The 18,863-nt window shown below is 37.9% G+C and overlaps 1 protein-coding gene across 1 annotated transcript in view; it reads left to right on the top strand.

Annotated features, from left to right (window-relative positions):
• VPS50 (VPS50 subunit of EARP/GARPII complex) overlaps nucleotides 1-18,863 on the top strand; it is an 89,600-nt gene that overhangs the window by 13,759 nt on the left and 56,978 nt on the right. The window contains exons 5-11 of the mRNA XM_065830889.2: nucleotides 1,762-1,815; nucleotides 4,060-4,130; nucleotides 4,561-4,678; nucleotides 4,771-4,806; nucleotides 9,097-9,179; nucleotides 13,947-13,989; nucleotides 16,960-17,058. Of these exons, the coding sequence (XP_065686961.1) occupies nucleotides 1,762-1,815; nucleotides 4,060-4,130; nucleotides 4,561-4,678; nucleotides 4,771-4,806; nucleotides 9,097-9,179; nucleotides 13,947-13,989; nucleotides 16,960-17,058 (504 nt within the window). The remainder of the gene's footprint in view (nucleotides 1-1,761; nucleotides 1,816-4,059; nucleotides 4,131-4,560; nucleotides 4,679-4,770; nucleotides 4,807-9,096; nucleotides 9,180-13,946; nucleotides 13,990-16,959; nucleotides 17,059-18,863) is intronic.

Raw genomic sequence — 18,863 nt, 5'->3', positions numbered from 1 at the left:
CCAAAAGTTAAGAATTAAACCAAAACAAAACTAACTCCATAAAATTGTATGGAAGATGCCAAAAGGAGTGGGACAATTTCAAAAAGAATAACCTGTGATAATGTTGCTTATCCAAAATAAAGAGAATCACTTAGAAGCTCGGAAAAGTAATATCACTAAGTTCAGGGAAAGAAGAGAAAGATTATATGACAGTGGGAGATGCTTGGTAGTGTTGAGGTTGTTATTGGTCAAGTGTAACTGAGAACGTGAAAACAAAAAAAAAGCAGTTTAAAAACACGTCTTATATTCATGCGTACCACTTCATGAATCCCTCTAACAGTGAAGAATTGAACTGTTAGAAACTATAGGGGAATGCATGACTAGCAGGTGTCCCTGTCCTAAAGTTTTGACAGGTACAAGGCTTGTGGCAAGAACAGATTGGAAGAGAGAGATGAATATTCCGCCAGATAGAGACTGTGCAGAGAACAAACCTTCTTTAGAGGCCCAGAGCCATGTAGGCTTGTGTAGCTTTTTGACTGATAACATTCTTCCCTGCCCCACCCTGCTCTGGAGTGGTTCTTCTGCTGTCCTGCAGAAGAAAACTTTGTAATTTGTAGAAAAACTAAGAGGTTTTAAAATCATTTGGTGATTGTGGACGTTTTATAATGTGCAAGGAGGAAAGCATAGCTAGATACATGTCCTGTGTCCAGATTGCCACCTGATCATACTGGGGTACTTCGAACACCATTGGTTTGCAGGTGCTTTTCCACAGGATGGGAACTGGCCTGGTGGAGCCACTGTCAGTTTGTTACAGGAATGCTGACTGAAGATCCCAACTTTGCTATGTTTGAATAAGCTGTCAAATACATAAAATCTTCCTCATCTCTCTCAGTTGTGGGCTGGCTGACTGTCATAGCTAGTTTTTCTCTTTTCCCTTCTTCCTTTTCCCTTTTCCCTTCTTCCTTCTTCCTTTTTCCTTTTCCTTTATTTCTCTTTCTCCTTTCTCCTTTCGCTTTCTCCTTTTTCATTTCTGGGAGTATTGTTCCCAAAGAAGAATATAGAACTGTATCAATAATTTCTTTTTCATGTTTGAACTGTTTGTGATCCCTTCTGAAAAAAAACAAAACAAAACACACTATTCTCAAGCCTGTGTTTATATGACTGGTACTGTTTGGTATGGTGTTTTTTTTAAGCTTGTGTGTTTGCACACAGGCGACTGATCTAGATGACAATGCCCATTTTTAAATTCAGTACAGACTGCAGCTCTCAGTAGCATTCCACTTACGGTTAGTTCAGAACAATGGAGAAAATCTTAAAATATTAATGTTCTGTGTGATAAAGAAAGGGTGCAAATGCACAAGATGAATACTAATTTTGATACGGGTTTTATTTAATAAAATATCAGTTTGTAAGGTGGATGTCCTTACAGCTTTCTTAGATCTTCATGGTAGATGGTTAACTTAAATTTGTAGTCTAGCAGTACCACAAGCAGAATGTAAGCAATTATAGTGTCCTATATTATTTTTACTTGCTATTCCAGTGTGTTCCTTAACAAGCAGGAAAGGGATTAATTTAGAAATGCCCACTGATTCCTAGATAGAACTGTAAACGCTTTTCTTGTCTTAACTGGTTGTCATTTTTTACCTTGTGGCATATTAATGAATAAATTTGAATACTACAGAGCTGAATGATACAGAATCACAAACTTGTAGAACTTTAGTATAGGAATGGTCTACTTAATTGAGGTTGCTATATATCACCTGTAATATACTTCTTTTTAAGGTATCTAAGAAAGTTGCAGACTTGATTCTTGAAAAACAGCCTGCATATGTTCAGGTAAGACAACTAGCAGTCACTTTTTTAAGAGTAAACCACTCAATTATTTGCTGTTATAATGGTGCTCTTGTTTCATTGGGGATTAAATATATTAACAGTCATTTGTTAGTAGAGATGCTAGTGCCTGCTTAGAACCAGCGGTCTCTGTATGCTAAACCTCTTACCTGTGGAGTGAAAAGAACCAAGGGCATATTGTGCTGGAGGCCCTTAGGATGATAAAGGCTTTGGCATATGACTGTTTTAAGAAGGCTTTCTGAAAACATGAATTCACAGGCTTGACCTGTAATGGACTCGAGCAGGAGATTCTTCAGTGCCTGTGTTTAGGAATGGTTTCAGATCGGTATTGGGACCATCGCTGTTTAACATCTTTGTTGGTGACATGGACGGTGGGACTGAGTGCACTCTCAGCAAGTTTACTGGTGACACGGGATGCCATCCACAGGCACCTTGACAGGATTGAGAGGTGAGCCCATGCGAACCTCATGAAGTTCAACGAGGGCAAGTGCAAGGTCCTGCGCATGGGTCAGGACAATCCCAAGTGCAAATACAGGCTGGGTGGAGAATGGATTGAGCGCAACCCTCAGATGAAAGTCTTGGGGGTGTTGGTTGGTGACCCAGCAATGTGTGCTTACAGCTCAGAAAGCCAACCGTATCCGGGGCTGCATCAAAAGAAGCTTGAGCAGCAGGCCTAGAGAGGTGATTGTCCACCTGTGCTCTTGTGAGACCCTGCCTGGAGTCCTGTGCCCAGCTCTGGGGTCCCCAACACAGGAAGGACATGGACCTGTTGGATCAAGTCCAGAGGAGGCCACAAAGATGATCGGAGGGCTGGAGCACCTCTCCTGTGAAGACAGCCTGTGAGAGTGTGGGGAAATTGTGATTTGCACCTCATTTCTAGTATGAAGTACTGGTCTAACAGGCACTACTGTGGGCTGAGAGAGACATGGCACAGGCACAAGGCAAGGGATTTATAATTTTCCTTTCTCCTTGGAAGGAAAGGCATGCTTTAGGAACAATGAATGGATGGAAGAATAAGAAAAGAAAAATGTATTCAGCCTTAAATGCTGGAGGGAATACTCTGTCTCTGGGGACCATTAGGCTGCACTCTCTCCCCACTGCATCTCCACCCGGGAATGTTCAAAGGACATACTTTAGAGAATCTTTGCAAGAGGCAAAGCTGGCTTGGAGTTGCTCCTTACTATATACATTTCCTCATGGAAAAGGAAATACTGACCTTTTCACTAGCTCTGATGTTTGCAAAGTATGTTTTTAGTGAGAAGTCAGTACTGAGGAAAGTTATCCTTGAATTTGGTTTCTTAAGATATTATGCATATCAGCAACTAAGCTGTCATTTTTGCAAAAGCAGCATTGTTAACATAAAGGAGGAACTGGTTTTGGTGAAAGATGCAGTTCAGTGATTTGTCAGAATTACGTGTGTCTTCGGAGAATGACCGGGAGCTTATCTTAAACTGAACTAAACTTTAAACTTGTTTTTTCTTATCATATCTTTAGAATTAGGTTAGTTTTCAAAGTGAAAGTCTCTGTTCTCTTCATGGAAAGCCCTTGATATGTTTTGAAATGATAAGCAGTACTTTTTCTAAAAAAAAAGGTTTTTTCTTTAGCATGGGGAGAGCATTCACTTTTTCTGCAGTTCTGTTCCTAACAAAAGAAATCCTAATAGGTATGTTAAAAGTTTTATAATTTTTAAAGGAGTTGAGATTATGTTAGGCACTTCACTAAGTCAAAATCAAGCTAAATTCAGGTCACCTGTGCTGAAGAGTTTTCAGCTGAAATTCAACAGGATACAATTAGTGTTCATTATAAAGTGACATCTATTAATTTGGTAGAACACAAGTGCTTCTAAACCAGAAAATGCTGCTCTCTGGCATATTAATGTAAATTAAACACTGTGCTTCTGTATTTGAAGCTTTGATCATTCTGCTGTGGGGCATCGATGGTATAGGAATTCTTAGGCTAAATGTACTGTATAAAAATGTAGAGCGTCCCACTGCAATGAAAATGGATTGCAAGTATCTTTCTTCAAAAGAGAATTTATTTTAAAAAATAGCTTATATTAATGTTACATTCCCCTGCTTAGAATAAATAAAATGATGAAACAAATAATATTTAAAGTAACTCTGCAAAGTCACTGTAACATCTCAAGAGAAACCTACTAATGACTAGTCTTTACTGGTGTGTAGCACAACTTCAACTTGTGTATTTATTTAACCTGTTGTCTCTCTGTAGGAACTTGAACGTATTACATCATTGCAGACTGGCCTCCAGTTAGCAGCGGTTATTTGCACGAATGGAAGAAGGTATCTTGCTTAAATAAGGGCAGAGATTGAAAGAGGGGATAAAAGTGTTTAAGATGAAATCTGTAAACCCAAGAATTTTGTTTGCTGGTGATATTTCCTATTTATGTGCTGAATGGAATTAGCAATAGTAGTTAAAGATACTGAAACAAATACCAGATGCTTTCTCTCTTGCAGCTCTCACTTTTTCAGTTGGGAGTTCTCTTCAAACTGTGAACCTTTTGCCACACACCATTGATCCACAGAGAAGTTTTGCAGAAGGGAATACATACCTTCTTAGTAGTCTGTTGGTATCATCTCAATTTCTGGGTTTCCCTAAAAATGCTGACAATGTATTTTCTAGCATGTATTTTGATGAAAACATTAGAATTTATTAGAAATAAGTTTTATTTTACATATTATCAAAGATTATGTTCATTTTTAACTTTGGCAGACACCTGAATATAGCAAAGGAAGGCTTCACACAAACTAGTTTGGGGCTTCTTGCAAATCAGAGGAAACGACAGTTGCTTATTGGACTGCTAAAGTCCCTGAGAACAATAAAGACACTGGTATGTGCAGTTGTTTTTGTTCGATGGCAAAATAGTTTTCTTCATTTCTGTGTAGTTATCACAGTTGTTTTTTTTTTTTTTTTAATTTTTAGCAAAGAACTGATGTGCGTTTGAGTGAGATGCTGGAGGTAAGTTCCTGCCAGACTATTATAATTCAAAGCTATTCTAAGTCTACTTTAGTCAGTCATCTTAATTTTGTTCCTTCTTTCCTTCCTCTTGCAAACAGGCTATGAGTGTGTATGTGTGGTGATATGATATTTTTATGCTTTTTTAAAATGTTCTGAGGAATTCTTCACGTCAGATAGCCCTTGTGCCAGGGTGGGGGAAGTATTGTCTGTCAAAGACCAAATTGTAATGGTATGAATGCTGTGGAGCCTTCGCTCCCCTTCTTACCCTCAACTTATACTGCTCCTCTGGTCTTAGCTTGATATTTGGAAGAAAATAAAAGGTGAGATCTAGCTGATTATTGATATGCTGGGTCTGGATAAAGTACTTATACTGGTAGGGTACTGTACAAATTTATATATGGGCTCCTTACTGTTTTATTTGTAAGTATGGTATCTTCTCTTGTTATTAATTGTCTTGTTTTTTTAAGAGCCAGTTGAGAAATCATTGCAGCATGCAGACCATGACACTGAAAATTCTACTAATGCAGTATATGTATATTTACTGACTAAAGATGCATTGGATAGTTCTTGTCTTAAGCTGATTAAATTGTATGAAAGACGACTTCAGGATTTTTTTGACAACCACGCTTTAATGATGTAGTGTAACAATTTTGACTTGCTAGTTTACCAAATATCTACAGCTAATACTAGATGGAATGTCATTATGATAATCACTAGTTACTAAATTTGGAAACTGAGCCTTAATAATTGTAACTCTTGAGATTCTTTGAGTTTAATTCCATCTTGGGTAATACACCTTATCTCAGCACACTTTCCTATTCTTTACCATGCAAGAATGTATTAGTTTACATGCTGCATAAACATTGCCTTCTGCCTAGGAATCTCTGTACAATGATCATCTTTTAGTTTATATGCGGTATTGTGTTGCACAGGAAATCAGCTCTTCACTGTCTACTGGTGGGAGTTGTCTTGAGGCAGAAGTGTGCGTGTTGCATCCACACACAGAACCTGATGTCTGATTGTCATAATTTGCCAGTGATTTTTAAACGTTAAGGACTAGAACTACCCTTTCTGGCTAAGTGCAGATTTAGAGCTGTGCTCAGTGTATACTTCCAATAAGGTATCTGAGATATTGGCCAATTTACTGTCTTTGTTACAAGAAGGAGTTAATAGCTTGGAATATGCGTGAGAACTCTTGGTAGCCATTCACAGGGGCACTTTTAGATAGGATTCGCAATTGAAAAAAGACCAGACACAAAACTATAATAACTTCCAGGGGTGAGGTGTATGTGGAATATGTTGGAAAGCCTACTTGAGTAACAAGGGAGGGAGCTGGGTTTCTTTAGCTTGGAGGAGACTGAGGGGTGACCTCATTAATGTTTATAAATATCTAAAGGGTGAGTGTCATGAGGATGGAGCCAGGCTCTTCTTGGTGACAACCTATGATAAGACAAGGGGCAGTGGGTACAAACTGGAACACAGGAGGTTCCACTTAAATATGAGAAGAAACTTCTTCACAGTGAGGATGACAGAGCACTGGAACAGACTGCCCAGGGAGGTTGTGGTGTCTCCTTCTCTAGAGACATTCAAAACCCGTCTGGACACATTCCTGTGTAACCTCATCTAGGTGTTCCTGCTCTAGTGGGGGGATTGGACTGGATGTTCTTTTGATGTCCCTTCCAATCCCTGACATTCTGTGATATATTACTGATTTGAGCTCTGTTAGACGTAGAATCATAGGATCATTTCAGTTGGAAAAGACCCTCAGGATTATCTAGTCCAACCATAACCTAACTCTAGCACTAGACCATGCCCCTAAGAACCTCATCTAATCACCTTTTAAATGCCTCCAGGGATGGTGACTCCACCAGTTCTCTGGGCAGCCTGTTCCAATGCTCGACAACCCCTTCTGTGAAGAATTTTTTTCTAATACCCAATCTAAACCTCCCCTGACACAACTTGAGACCATTTCCTCTTGTCCTTTCACTTGCTACTTGCGAGAAGAGACCAACACCCTCCATGCTACAACCTCCTTTCAGTTAGTTGTAGAGAGCGATAAGATCTCCCCTCGGCCTCCTCTTCTCCAGGCTAAACAGCCGCAGCTCCCTCAGCCGCTCCTCATCAAACATCGGCTCCAGGCCCCTCACCAGCTTCATCGCCCTCCTTTGCACTCTCTCCAGGACCTCAATGTCTTTTTTATGATGAGGGGCCCAAAACTGAACACAAGATTCAAGATGGGGCCTCACCAGTGCCGAGTACAGTGGCACAATCACTTCTCTAGTCCTGCTGGCCACCCTGTTCCTGATACAAACCAGGATGCTTTTGGCCTTTTTGGTCCCCTGGGCACGCTGCTGGCTCATATTCATCCGATTGCCAGTCAGCACCCCCAGATCCCTCTCTGCCAGGCAGCTTTCCTGCCACTCTTCCCCGAGCCTGTAGGGCTCCCTGGTGTTGTTGTGACCTAAGTGCAGGACCCGGCACTTGGCCTTGCTAAACCTCATACAATTGGCCTCGTCCCAATGATCCAGCTGGTCCAGATCCCTCTGTATGGCCTTCTTACCCTCCAGCAGATCAATACTCCCACCCAATTTGGTGTCATCTGCAAATTTACGAAGGGTGCACTCAGTCCCCTCATCCAGATCATTGCTAAAGAGATTAAACAGAACTGGACCCAATACTGAGCCCTGGGAAACACCACTTGTGATTGGCCGCCAACTGGATTTGGTTCCGTTCACCACAACTCTTTGGGCCCAGCCCTCCTGCCAGTTCTTTATCCATCACAGAATACACCCATCCAGGCCATGAGCTGCCAGCTTCTCCGGGAGAATGCTGTGGCATACGGCGTCAAAGGCTTTATTGAATCTAAGTACACAACATCCACAGCCCTTCCCTTGTCTACTAGGTGGGTCACCTTGTTGTAGAAGGAGATCAGGTTGGTCAAACAGGACCTGCCTTTCATAAACCCATGTTGACTGGGCCTCATCATATGGTTCTCTTGTATGTGCCATATGACGTTACTCAAGATCATTTGCTCCATTACCTTCCCCAGCACTGAGGTTAGACTGACAGACCTGTAGTTCCCCAGATTGTCCTTCCAGCCATTTTTGTAGATGGGTGTCACATTAGCCAACTTACAGGCAACTGGGACCTCCCCAGTGCTCCCTGGTACTTAGTGAAGCAAGTACCACATTTCCAATGGAGAAAGATGCAAAGAGCTGTAAATGCAACAATCATTTTAGACTGATGTACTGTTCTGTTTGCATCTAATGGATAATACGTGGTTTGGTTTTTTTGTGATTTTAGCTAAACTTGATCTGCATTAGAATTCTGCTGTTAAAACCAATTTAATTTCAGAAATTCCTTTCTGATAATAGCTCAGCATAAATTACCCTTGCGTTTTTACTCTTCAATCGATGACTTTGAAATTCCAGTAACAGCTTTGCATTTATCTCTCTGAAGCATGTAATATAACTGATGTAATTAGGACAAAAAAGGGAAGCTATTAGCTATTAAAGAGTGTTTTCCTTCCTCCAAGAGCCTTTCTGGCCTCATATCTAATGGAATACAAAACCAGTAGTTATACCCAAGGTGCTGTTGGCAAGGTCTGGGGCTTCTACATTTTTGTGCGTATGTTTTTGTTTTGGTTTTGTCCTGGCATCTTCATGTACTTTCTGCTTTATCTGTCTACCTATTGGATATTCTTATAATTTAGGAAAATATTTCTCTTTTTTTTTTTTTTCCTGAAGTATGTTCTTTTTGTCCTGGGGCCTTGTGTGTGCCAATTGTCTTTAATTTCGAATTAGCTAGACAACGTGTCAAATTAAATAGTGTTTATTTGGGCATAATGTTGGAGTGTCTCCCTTGTCCGTTTTTAGGTTCTGTACACTATGGCTATAGCCTACCAGTGCCTGAACTTCTTTCCTTTCTCATGAATTGATCACATTGTATTAAAAAATGTTTGAAAGTTAACTGGGAAACTGTTAGTTGTTTTGTAATAAAGACTTTTTGATATGTTCTATATAAATACATAAGTAAACAAACCAGCAATTATTTTGCATAAGGTAACGTAATACATAGTGCTTCCAGATGTTGCTTAAGTGTTTTCTGTTTCTAATTCTGAACTGCATGCGCATTAAGTTGTGCAACAGACCCTAACTCATTTCCTTTACTATATAGACCTGAGGCAAAATATTTGTTCCTAATGTTTATGCATAAGCATGTAGGCAAAAATGGGTAATGCAGTGTTTGCTTCAAAAGCCAAATTAGATTTCTGTTGTGTTTTATCCTAAGGAAGAGGACTATCCAGGAGCTATTCAGCTGTGCTTGGAATGCCAAAAAGCTGCCAGCACTTTCAAACACTACAGTTGTATAAGGTAAGATGACATTGTGCAGATTTCAGCTCCTTTGTGATTTATTTGTAATTCTCATTCTCTAAAGCAGATTCGATTGAAATTTAGTTTTGTGCTGAAGAAGGTAAAATTGAGACATTTATAAAAGCATAAGCATCCTCACTAGTTCCCCTCCCTCCCTGTACCATTACTAACTGGTCTTCACAATGGTAACACTATGTAATCTATGTTTGGACTATGTCATTGTTTTGAAACTGTTGAAGTATGTTGACAGTTAAACTTTTAACTAAAACTGAATTATAACTACTACAACCTGCAGCCTGGAGATACCTGAGCTGTATTTTAAAATAAGCAAGTTTACATTCTGGAATTAATTTACCTACAGCAAGATGGATTGTGGATGATAACATACCCTGATCCTTAGCAATGAAATTAGCAAGTGCAGAGCTTCATGCTGTCATGGAGAAATTGCTTTCAGAACCTGAAATAATTTGAATATCTGCAGCTCCTAACTTAGAAAGACTTGATTCTATTGCCTTTTAGAAATAAAAAATAATAAAGAATCAGGTAAACATGAAGTTCAAATTCATAATAGATATGACAATAAAGGAGTAAAATGAAGTGAATTTTGATGTTTCATCCACAAAGAAGATCATGGGATTAATTAGATTTTCTTTTTCTGATATTTTTAATTATAACTTTAAATTTGTGGGTAAAATTCTGACATTGATTGTTCTTCTGTCAGACTGCTGTCTGACTTTGAAGGACCAAGAATCTACGAAAACACATGCTTTGCCTTCCTCTGTCCTCTACATTTATACTTTGTTGCAATTTCAGAGTAATTACCCATAATCCTCAGTTTCAGTTTAGGATCTGCTTTTGAGGTATAGCTGTTCCAGGATCTGAAGACGCACCAAAAAAGTGTTTGAAGTTAGATATTGTACCTGGAAATAAGCCCCTCTCTATTCTGAAGTCAGATTTCAAAGCTGCCTTTTGCTCTCTTTTTAGTTCCATAAAACTTGTGGATGGATATAAATTGACTGTGCAGCCAACATTTGCCTACATGTATTAACATTTTGAATCCTTTCCTTATATGTAGTGAATGAAAACTATTCTTTGCTTAATTGGATGAAGAAAAATCTGGTTTCACTCAGTCCTTGACAGTTCAATTGTTGAGAAGCAGCATTACTCTTGAACAACTTTTGCTCTGCTTGACTCTACCTTTTGTAGACAGATGGGCCTTGCAGTTTTCCATACCTGTGTCTTGTCTATACTGTTCAGTAAGCTTTCCTTGGTATTTATTGCTCTCTCAGATGCTCTGTGGCTCGAAACATTAGTCTGATCTATTCTGCATGTCGCCTGCATTTTTTTCTTTTGGAGAAATCAGTAACATCTATTCATCTTGAAAAGGCAGCTTGATTTCTTAGAATCTTACAGTGCTCATCTGAAAATCTTGCTCTTTTGAGACTTAGAATAAATTACACAGTTTGTACAAGTTAAATTCTGGTTTTTTGTACAGGATGTGAAAGTTTCTGTTTAATGTTAGTTTAGGTTTAATATTACTTTATTACAGCTTCAAAGTTTATCTCCACTACACTATGTCAAGTATAGCAAAATTTAAACAGTTCTAATTTTTGCTATTTGGAATATTTAACCGCAAAAGTAGTGCTATTTTAAATTGATAGCATACTGACAAGATACATGACAAATAGCTGTGAGGATTTACTTTGTTATTGCACTCAAAAGGATATCCTTGCATTAAAAGGACAGTTTCTTGAAAGGAAGGATGCTGACAGAAAAAAATCAGCATTTCTTCTTTATTCTAAGAGTTTTTTGAGCTTATTTTTGTTTGCATTATGGGAGCAGAAGGACATTTTAGCTGTAAATCCCAGCCCCAGTGCACACATTTCAGTCTCTGTGCACTGTTTTACTTTCAGAAGTCTGAGAGAATATGTATCATATGGAATAATGTCTCACTAGCCTTGGATTGGGCTAAGTGAATAAATGGATCTTTTGCATTTCTGTTTAGGACTGTAGTAAAAAACAGCCAGGCAAGAAAACAGATATGTGGTAGCATTTATAACATACTTATATGAGGCATCTCCTCAGTGTCTTACCAAGACATTTTCACAGCATCCCTTTGATTGTCCTCTGTCCACATAGCAAGAATCAGTGCCTTCCTTTGTACAATCATTCTCCACATTTTTCATGTTGGATGGTGGTGGGAATTGGGTGTAGCTCTTAAACCCCAGGGGATTTAAACCTTTCTATGAAGTGCATAATTTTTTTTTATTTTGGTGTATACATAATCTGAAGAGAGAAGCACTTCAGCTCCCTGCTAAGACTTCTGTGGTTTTAAGAGTGGCTGCTTCTTTTCCTTTGAAATAATAGTCTGGATGTCTATTGTTTTTTGTTTTCCGTTGTCTTCTTCCTAGGGAATGCTTGCATTATGTGATTTTTTGTTTAAAAATATAAATCAAAGGCATTTGTCTTCTACTTGTTGATCAGTTCTGATGTGAGTAGACTCCCTTGAAATACCTGTACGAAAATGTAGTGTCAGATAATAGGATGATGCGTTTGGGTTGAAATGTTATGTCCATTGTATTGCAGTAATGTGCCTTCTAAAAATGGACTAATTTAGATTTGTATGGATGAGGATGCAAAATGAAGACTTCTAATAGGTTTTTAATGAATGGAATGAATGCCTTGAATTAAATTCTCAATTACGGTAAATGGGCTTTCTAATAATCATGTAGCTATTATGTCTAAGCACTACCTTTTTAATTCTGGCTTAGAAAATACAGATTTAGGTGGACACTGCGTTTCTACATTTTAACTTCAATGCTTGATGAAAGTTACTTTTCTGACAAAATTTTGTGATTCCATCTTCTTTTCCTAAGTTAGTATAAATGTTGGCTGTACTCTTGCAAACACCTCCATGTGTCATATCTTGGTTGAATAAATAAACTATGAATGTGAGTATTTAAAACTGGTGCTTGAGCCATTGCTTGAATGGGAAGTCGGTGCTGGAACAGGAGATGCACTAAAGAGTATGGATGAGAAACACATGGCAGTTTTACCTTGCTTGTGTTTCATGTGAAAAAAGATCCTTTGAATTCCCCCTCCCTAGAGGAATGAAACGTACGCATTACGGAATGGCTTTGGTCTTGGGGCATTTGCTGGGAATTGTGACAGGAGAGCCCAGATCCCTGAGCTGCCCAAGAATAGAGGAAATGAGGAACTAGTGTTTGTGAGGATCTGTGCTGATGTACGCATGAATTAGTCAAATCTGATCATCTGCAGTCATCAAGAAATGGTTTTTGAAGACCAGGAAGTTTTTCAGCCATTTGTTTGAAAGGAATCATAGTCTGGTGTTTATGTGGTACCTGCTGCCATTAGGGGCTTTGTGAACTTTCATAGGACTTAGAGCAGGAAAACTCGTTCATTTTTTCAGTCTGTGCAGAGGTGACATGTGCGGCAACTTCTGTCTTTTAGACCAGTTAATCTCAACATGTAAACCAGCTCCATGTTTATTCACAGGGGCTGATGGTCTATGATGTATCCTGTACCTAGTTCTAAAGGTGGAAAGAAGGAGCGATTCTGTGCTCAGAGCAAGGTTCTTACTCTTGTTCTAATGTCTTCTTGTTGGCTAAAAGAAATGAGGAACAGGAAATGCTCATAAACTCCAGCAGGAGATGTAGTAGCATGAAACTGGTGTGGAGGCTTTTCTGTTTGCAGGCTTTCGCATGTGGAGAAACAACAAAGAAATGTTGGTTACTCTATTTAGTGATTAAAGCCAGCTCTTTCTGATACTCGTCAAAGAAAGGTTTAAATAGGAAAAAATTTATTGTATCCTGGTTATCTAGCAGAACTGAGAAAGGAGGGGTGATGGGCATATCATTTAAGTGGAGAGAACTAGGTAGGGGACCTAGAATGTGTCTGTTCATAGTTATTGTGTGGGCCCCTTAGGGGAAGTTTCAGAGCTCAGAAGTAAGTTGTCTAAAATCAGGTACAGTGATTATCCCATGAAACCTCTGTGCTTTCCATACTGATGAGAATATCCTGCCTATTTCTTGGTTGCTTCAACCCTTCCAAATGAAAACACAGTATTCATATTTTGTGTCTTGTTTTTCTGTCTGGTGTTCTGAAATTTTTAAAGCTGATCATTGGAAAGTTATGGAGCAGTTGTGCATTTCTTTGTCCTAAATATTTTATGGTAGCTGTTCTTGTTAACATTCTATACCAAATATGGCTAAGAGAATTGAAATTATGGTCTTAAAAAGGTTTTCTGGGTTGAGTAAGCTTAAGTTCTTTTTTCTCTAAGAGGTTCCTGAGCAACAAGTAAAACATACTATATCCTACTTTGCGAAGAGTTGATAGCCCTGATCTGTCTGGTTATGTTCTGCTCTAGGCCAGAGTGCCAAATCAGAGCATTTAGAGCAAGACTTTCTTAGGAGTTGGGAATGTCTTGGAATGCTTGGCTAAATGGGGTCTTGTCTGGACCCTCCTAACACTGTTGCATTGTAAATCTAGGATAATGTGCTGCTGCAACAGGTCATTTAATTTGAAGTGTTAGGAATACTATAAATTCCTGCAGTAAGTGCCTTTCAGTAGTAACATTAGTGTGGGGATGCTAGTCTGACAGAGAAACATCAGGTTAATGATTTATGATAGATTACTATATTGTGGCTTGGTAGCAGGCAAATATGTTTTTTGGAAACAAGATTCTTGGTGGGAAATGTTAACATGATCAGTAGTTTGATTTTAAACTTTTTTTTCTTTCATTAATAGTGAGTTAAATTCAAAACTGCAAGACACCTTGGAACAAATAGAGGTAAGAATTTAAATATTGGTGTTTAGTATGTTAGTACTTAACCTCTAGGTACTAGAGCTTTCTAATGCAACGTTACTAACAATTACAGAACATGCACATTTCTTTCAAATACCTTATTTGAAATACTATAATCATTGCTATTCATGTAGCTTTTTGTGCTGCAGTCAAATTAAATGCTCTAGAATATGTTACCAAATGAATCAAGCTTACTACTTGGGCCCACTTTAAGTGGTAAAGCAGTCAAATAGGCACCTAACATTTGAAGTACTGGAGCAAAGGTCTGCTCCCTGTATAGTGAAGGTGCACAGTGATTTTCAGTCCATGAACTGCTGCAAATTCTTTAGACTACTCCTAAATAGTTGCGAAAAGTAAATTAGCAGCATGCCAGTGGGTTTGTATAAGCTACGTACAATATGACAGTTTCACTGGAAATTTTAGAGGTCAACAAAAAGACAGCTGCTGGATGGGGCCAGTGCTAAGCCAGAGGAAGGAAGATTTGAATAGCTACGAAAGATTGCGACTAAGACAGAAGATTAATTTAAGTTAGTAAATAGTATCGCAAAAGCAAATTAATATGAAATAGTGTCTTGCTGGAAATTGGTGGAAAGAAACTGTCCATGAGCAATAGGAATTCTTTTAACTCCATTACTGAGTAATTTTGAGCTGGAGCATGGCAAGCATTTTGTAAGAATTCTAGTGATATAGATATGTATAATGTTTATGTAGTGCGCGTAGTGCCTGCACTTGTAATACACAGCAGGAAACTGAATTAGCTGTCCCAGCTGCTCTTTGGTCATGTGCTCCTTAGAAAGTCAGATTAGTGCATGTATTATTGCACTTTGTTATTTAATTCCCTGTACAGTTAGAACTTAGTTAAATTTCCTTCTTTCATGCATTTGTACTTTAGCTTTCTTGCAAAGCTTTTCTTTGTTATTTTACTCTTTCACTGATACATGCTCTATTCAGAGCATGACTGGTTCAAAGGAGCTAATGAAATTTCTTCTCGCTCTCACATAGGCCAGTCATTAAACTTTTTTTTTTTTGAAGATCACTCAGCTTTCACTCCTATTGCTTTAATTTATGTGTCATTTATTCCTTGTGAGAAAACATTGAAGTTGCTTAAAAGGAGACGTGCATCTTTACTTCCAGTAACAGCTTTGCAAAAGCAAATTCTGCTTGCACTAAAATCTGGTAAAATGTGCTATGTTGGTTGGTGATAGCAATTCACAGCTGGCCACATAATTGTATTCAAGATTTTTATTTATTAATTGTGAATTTATAGAAATACCTTATTTCCCCTCTTGTGAAATCATCTTATTTGTTACTGGAATTATATCTACACGTTGGGAGAATGTAAGTCATCCTGGGCTTCATAGAGCGTTCCTGTGAAATACATACTCTAATTAATATAGAATCATGTTGTACTAATGAATGTTTAATGAGTCTTCTCAATAGTTGAGTGCCTCTGCTTATGTCCATTCATTTTTTCTTTTTTTTGTCTTTAATTTAGGTTTTAACATTGACCTTTTATACTGTGTTACAAATAAAATGCAAGGTGGCTATCATTGAAAGAACCATTGAAAAATGTAGCTGAAAAGATTAATATGCTCTGTGTTTAAGAACCGTGTTGATGGACAGTTTGATATCCCTGTTTCACTGGTTGTACAGATGTTCTACATGAAATAAGAAACCAAATTTTTTTAAAAATCAGTGTATGGCTGAAATTCAAATTGCTGAGTAACCCTTTAAAGAAGTTCTGAATCTTTAGGTTACTTGTCCTTTTACCATTTTGCTTTGGAAAAAAATGCAGTATTTGATTGTATTCTACTCTCATATTTTGTGCTTAAAGCAAATATTGATCTGCTTAAAAAATCCCAACAAAATGAAACACACCCTCTCCCAAGCCCAACAGTAACAAAACCCCCCTACTAAATCTTTGTAATTAAAATTCATCAATATTTTGTGACAAATAGAATAATTCATGAAAATTTTGTATTGGAGTGAGTAAAAGTACATAGGGACACTAAACAACCATCTCTTGTGGTTTCTGTTTGCAAGAACAAGACTACATTGCAAGATCCTTAAATAATAAGAATTGAAATGGCTTTAGTGAGTAGCAAGGAGAGAAAGTACCTGCTAACTGTGTGTGGTATCATGTTATTGATTCCTGCTTTCTTGCATTGTTAATTGAAAATAACTAGAGTTAGGCTGTGTATCTCTGAATATATTACAGCGTTGACATTAGAATTATGTTATTAAGCTATGTGGTTGAATTTGTGGAAGCCTTGTTAGTTAGTCATTAAGTACATGACCCTTTTTTTTTTTTTTTTTTTTTAAATTTAGTGCACATAAAGATGAACTTCATTTATAGCAGAGCTATTGCAGTGTGCTAAGATATAGCCATGATAGCAGAACTAGTACTTGTGTGTGCACACCCTTTCTTTTCTTCTCCTGTGGTACTGAATATTGTGCTGATATTGTACTCCACAGATGACTTATTTCACAGTGAACTTTTAAGTCAGATATTGTTAATTCCATTTAATAGATTGTGGTCAGGTTAAGAAGTCTACAAATGAATTGCTTGAGCTGAAACACCTGTGGAACGTTTTAAATTTTCTTCCCCAGATCTGGGGGTTTTTTGAGAGTGTGAGTAGACCAAGTTAGAAATCCCAGCTCTCCCATATTGTGGTGCTAGACCTGCTCAAAGTAAACATCACTTTGAATTTGACTTCAACAAAGTAGTGTACTTTTAACTGTGCTTGTTCTTGGAAATGGGGGAACTGTTTGGCTGACAGAAGTCTCAGACTGAAGTACTGCAGTCTGCAAGAAGTACGGTCTCGGCTATTGTACAATCATAATTATGAGATCATTTAAATAAGCATCTTTTCCTCAGTTGCTATTGCTTAAGTAATGTATTACTTGGCCCGTTTTTATTAAGTGTTTAACACGTTTTTTCCTTCATTTATATAGGAACAATTGGATGTAGCACTCTCCAAAATATGCAAGAACTTTGATATCAGTCATTATACAAAGGTTCAACAGGCTTATAGGCTGCTTGGAAAAACACAGGTTAGTGTTCGTCTTCTGAGAGCGGCGTAGCAGCATGAAACTTTGAGTGCTGTGATGGAAATTTATTTTCCTAATGCTGATTAATCTTGTCGAGTATACGAACACTTTTATAATGCTCAGATAATTTTAACAGTAATCGTTGAAGGTAAAATGTGAATTATGGTAACATGTAGCTTTTTGGACATTGTATAACTCTAACAGTTCCATATTTCAGCTCTATTTATGATGCTGTTTGCATTATTAATTGTGTTTGGGCAGGTGAGTACTACTTTTCATAGCTAGGTGGCTGTTACTGAGTTGTGCACAACCTGTACCTTGCATGTGTGCATTCCCATTTTATATTGTACTCAAATGCCACAGGAATGAAGATGTGAGGAGATACTTTTTTGGCAACAAAATGTGACAAAAGGCATGTCAAATCTATACTGTGGACATGTCCTAAAAGTTGCATCTCTATGTGCCTAGAGCCTTTTATATGTAGGACTAAACTCTCTGATAGGATGTAGTTCTCTTCTGTTGGTGCATGGCCTCAAGGCTGAGGATGGTTTATGTGGGTAGGCAGTGAACTTGTTTCCTTTGGAAGCAGATATGAAGTGTGGGAGCTGGAACCAAGCTCCTGAGAAGTGAAGGCAGGTAAAGAGAGAAGAAAGTCCCAGAGACATCTTTCATCATTAATCGGTGCTCATAACATAGTGCAGCTCAACATGGTGGTACCAGCACAGCAATGATGTTTTGCTCAGAGAAGAGATTCCTTCAGGGAGCTTTAGTTGCTAAAGATCACATCAAAGTGTCTGTCCCCTGATGATGACAGGACAAGAACCCCATTTGTTCTTTATTATGCTTGGCTTTTTTAAAATGTTTTTCCCAGTACTCAGAAGGATGTCTGACATTAGAATGCCTTATTTTTATTTGTTTTTAAGTTTTTGTTTTTCTTTCTTTCTAATTAGAACCTTTCTAGCAAAATGGGTTCTTTTTTCATGGCTTAAGTGTGATAACAGTATAGCTCTGCAGTAGGACAGAAACAGATTTCTCATACTTTGACAATGTACAGAATTATTTGAGTGCCTAAAGGCTGCAACTTGAAATCAGGCGAGAAGATTAATTAGACTTTTCCTTTGTTAGTGTTGTGTGGGCAATTCCTTTATTTCCTGAACAAAAGTAGAGATAATGCTTTCACTGCTCTGAAGTCTAGTGCATGATATGGTGAGAAAGGCAGACTTTTTGTTGGAGAGGAATGAAGTTTCTGAACAAAACAAAAGTGGTATTTGTTACTGCATGGTTTTGCCTGCTATGCTTTCATGATAGAATGAGTTGTTTTCAACATTCTTTTCTATTACTATTTAAGTATGTATTTTGAACTTGTCCTGAAAAGAATTTAGTTGTGTCATTATTTAAATATCTCTCATTTTGACCTCTTCTCATTAGACAAAAACGCAAGAACCTTCAATGTCTTCAGTACTTTTCATGTCTTCATTTGTCATTTTGTTTTCTTTGACTAATTCAAGTTAGGACTAGCTGCAGAAGATTGGTTATTTGCAATAGGATTGAAGCAGAATTGCTTGCTCAGTACTTATGGGGGTAATTGAGTTTTCAGCTCCTGTCAGCAGCTAAGAATGTTAAATAGCAGGTAGTGAAACTGAGCAGTTTCAAATCTGCAGAACCTGATAATTTCATTCTGGCATATCAAATAATTTTTAAAATCAATTCTTATGTACCATATATACAAATTATTATTATATCTAAAAGCAGTGAGAAGAGTCAGTGTCTGAAATGGACTGATGTTATGTACAGTTTATTAACAAAGG

The sequence above is a fragment of the Patagioenas fasciata genome, chromosome 2 (assembly GCF_037038585.1).
Source record: "Patagioenas fasciata isolate bPatFas1 chromosome 2, bPatFas1.hap1, whole genome shotgun sequence".
NCBI classification, from domain to species: Eukaryota; Metazoa; Chordata; class Aves; order Columbiformes; family Columbidae; genus Patagioenas; species Patagioenas fasciata.
The sequence above is the reverse complement of the archived record's forward strand: the minus strand, read 5'-3'. Positions and strand labels throughout refer to the sequence as shown.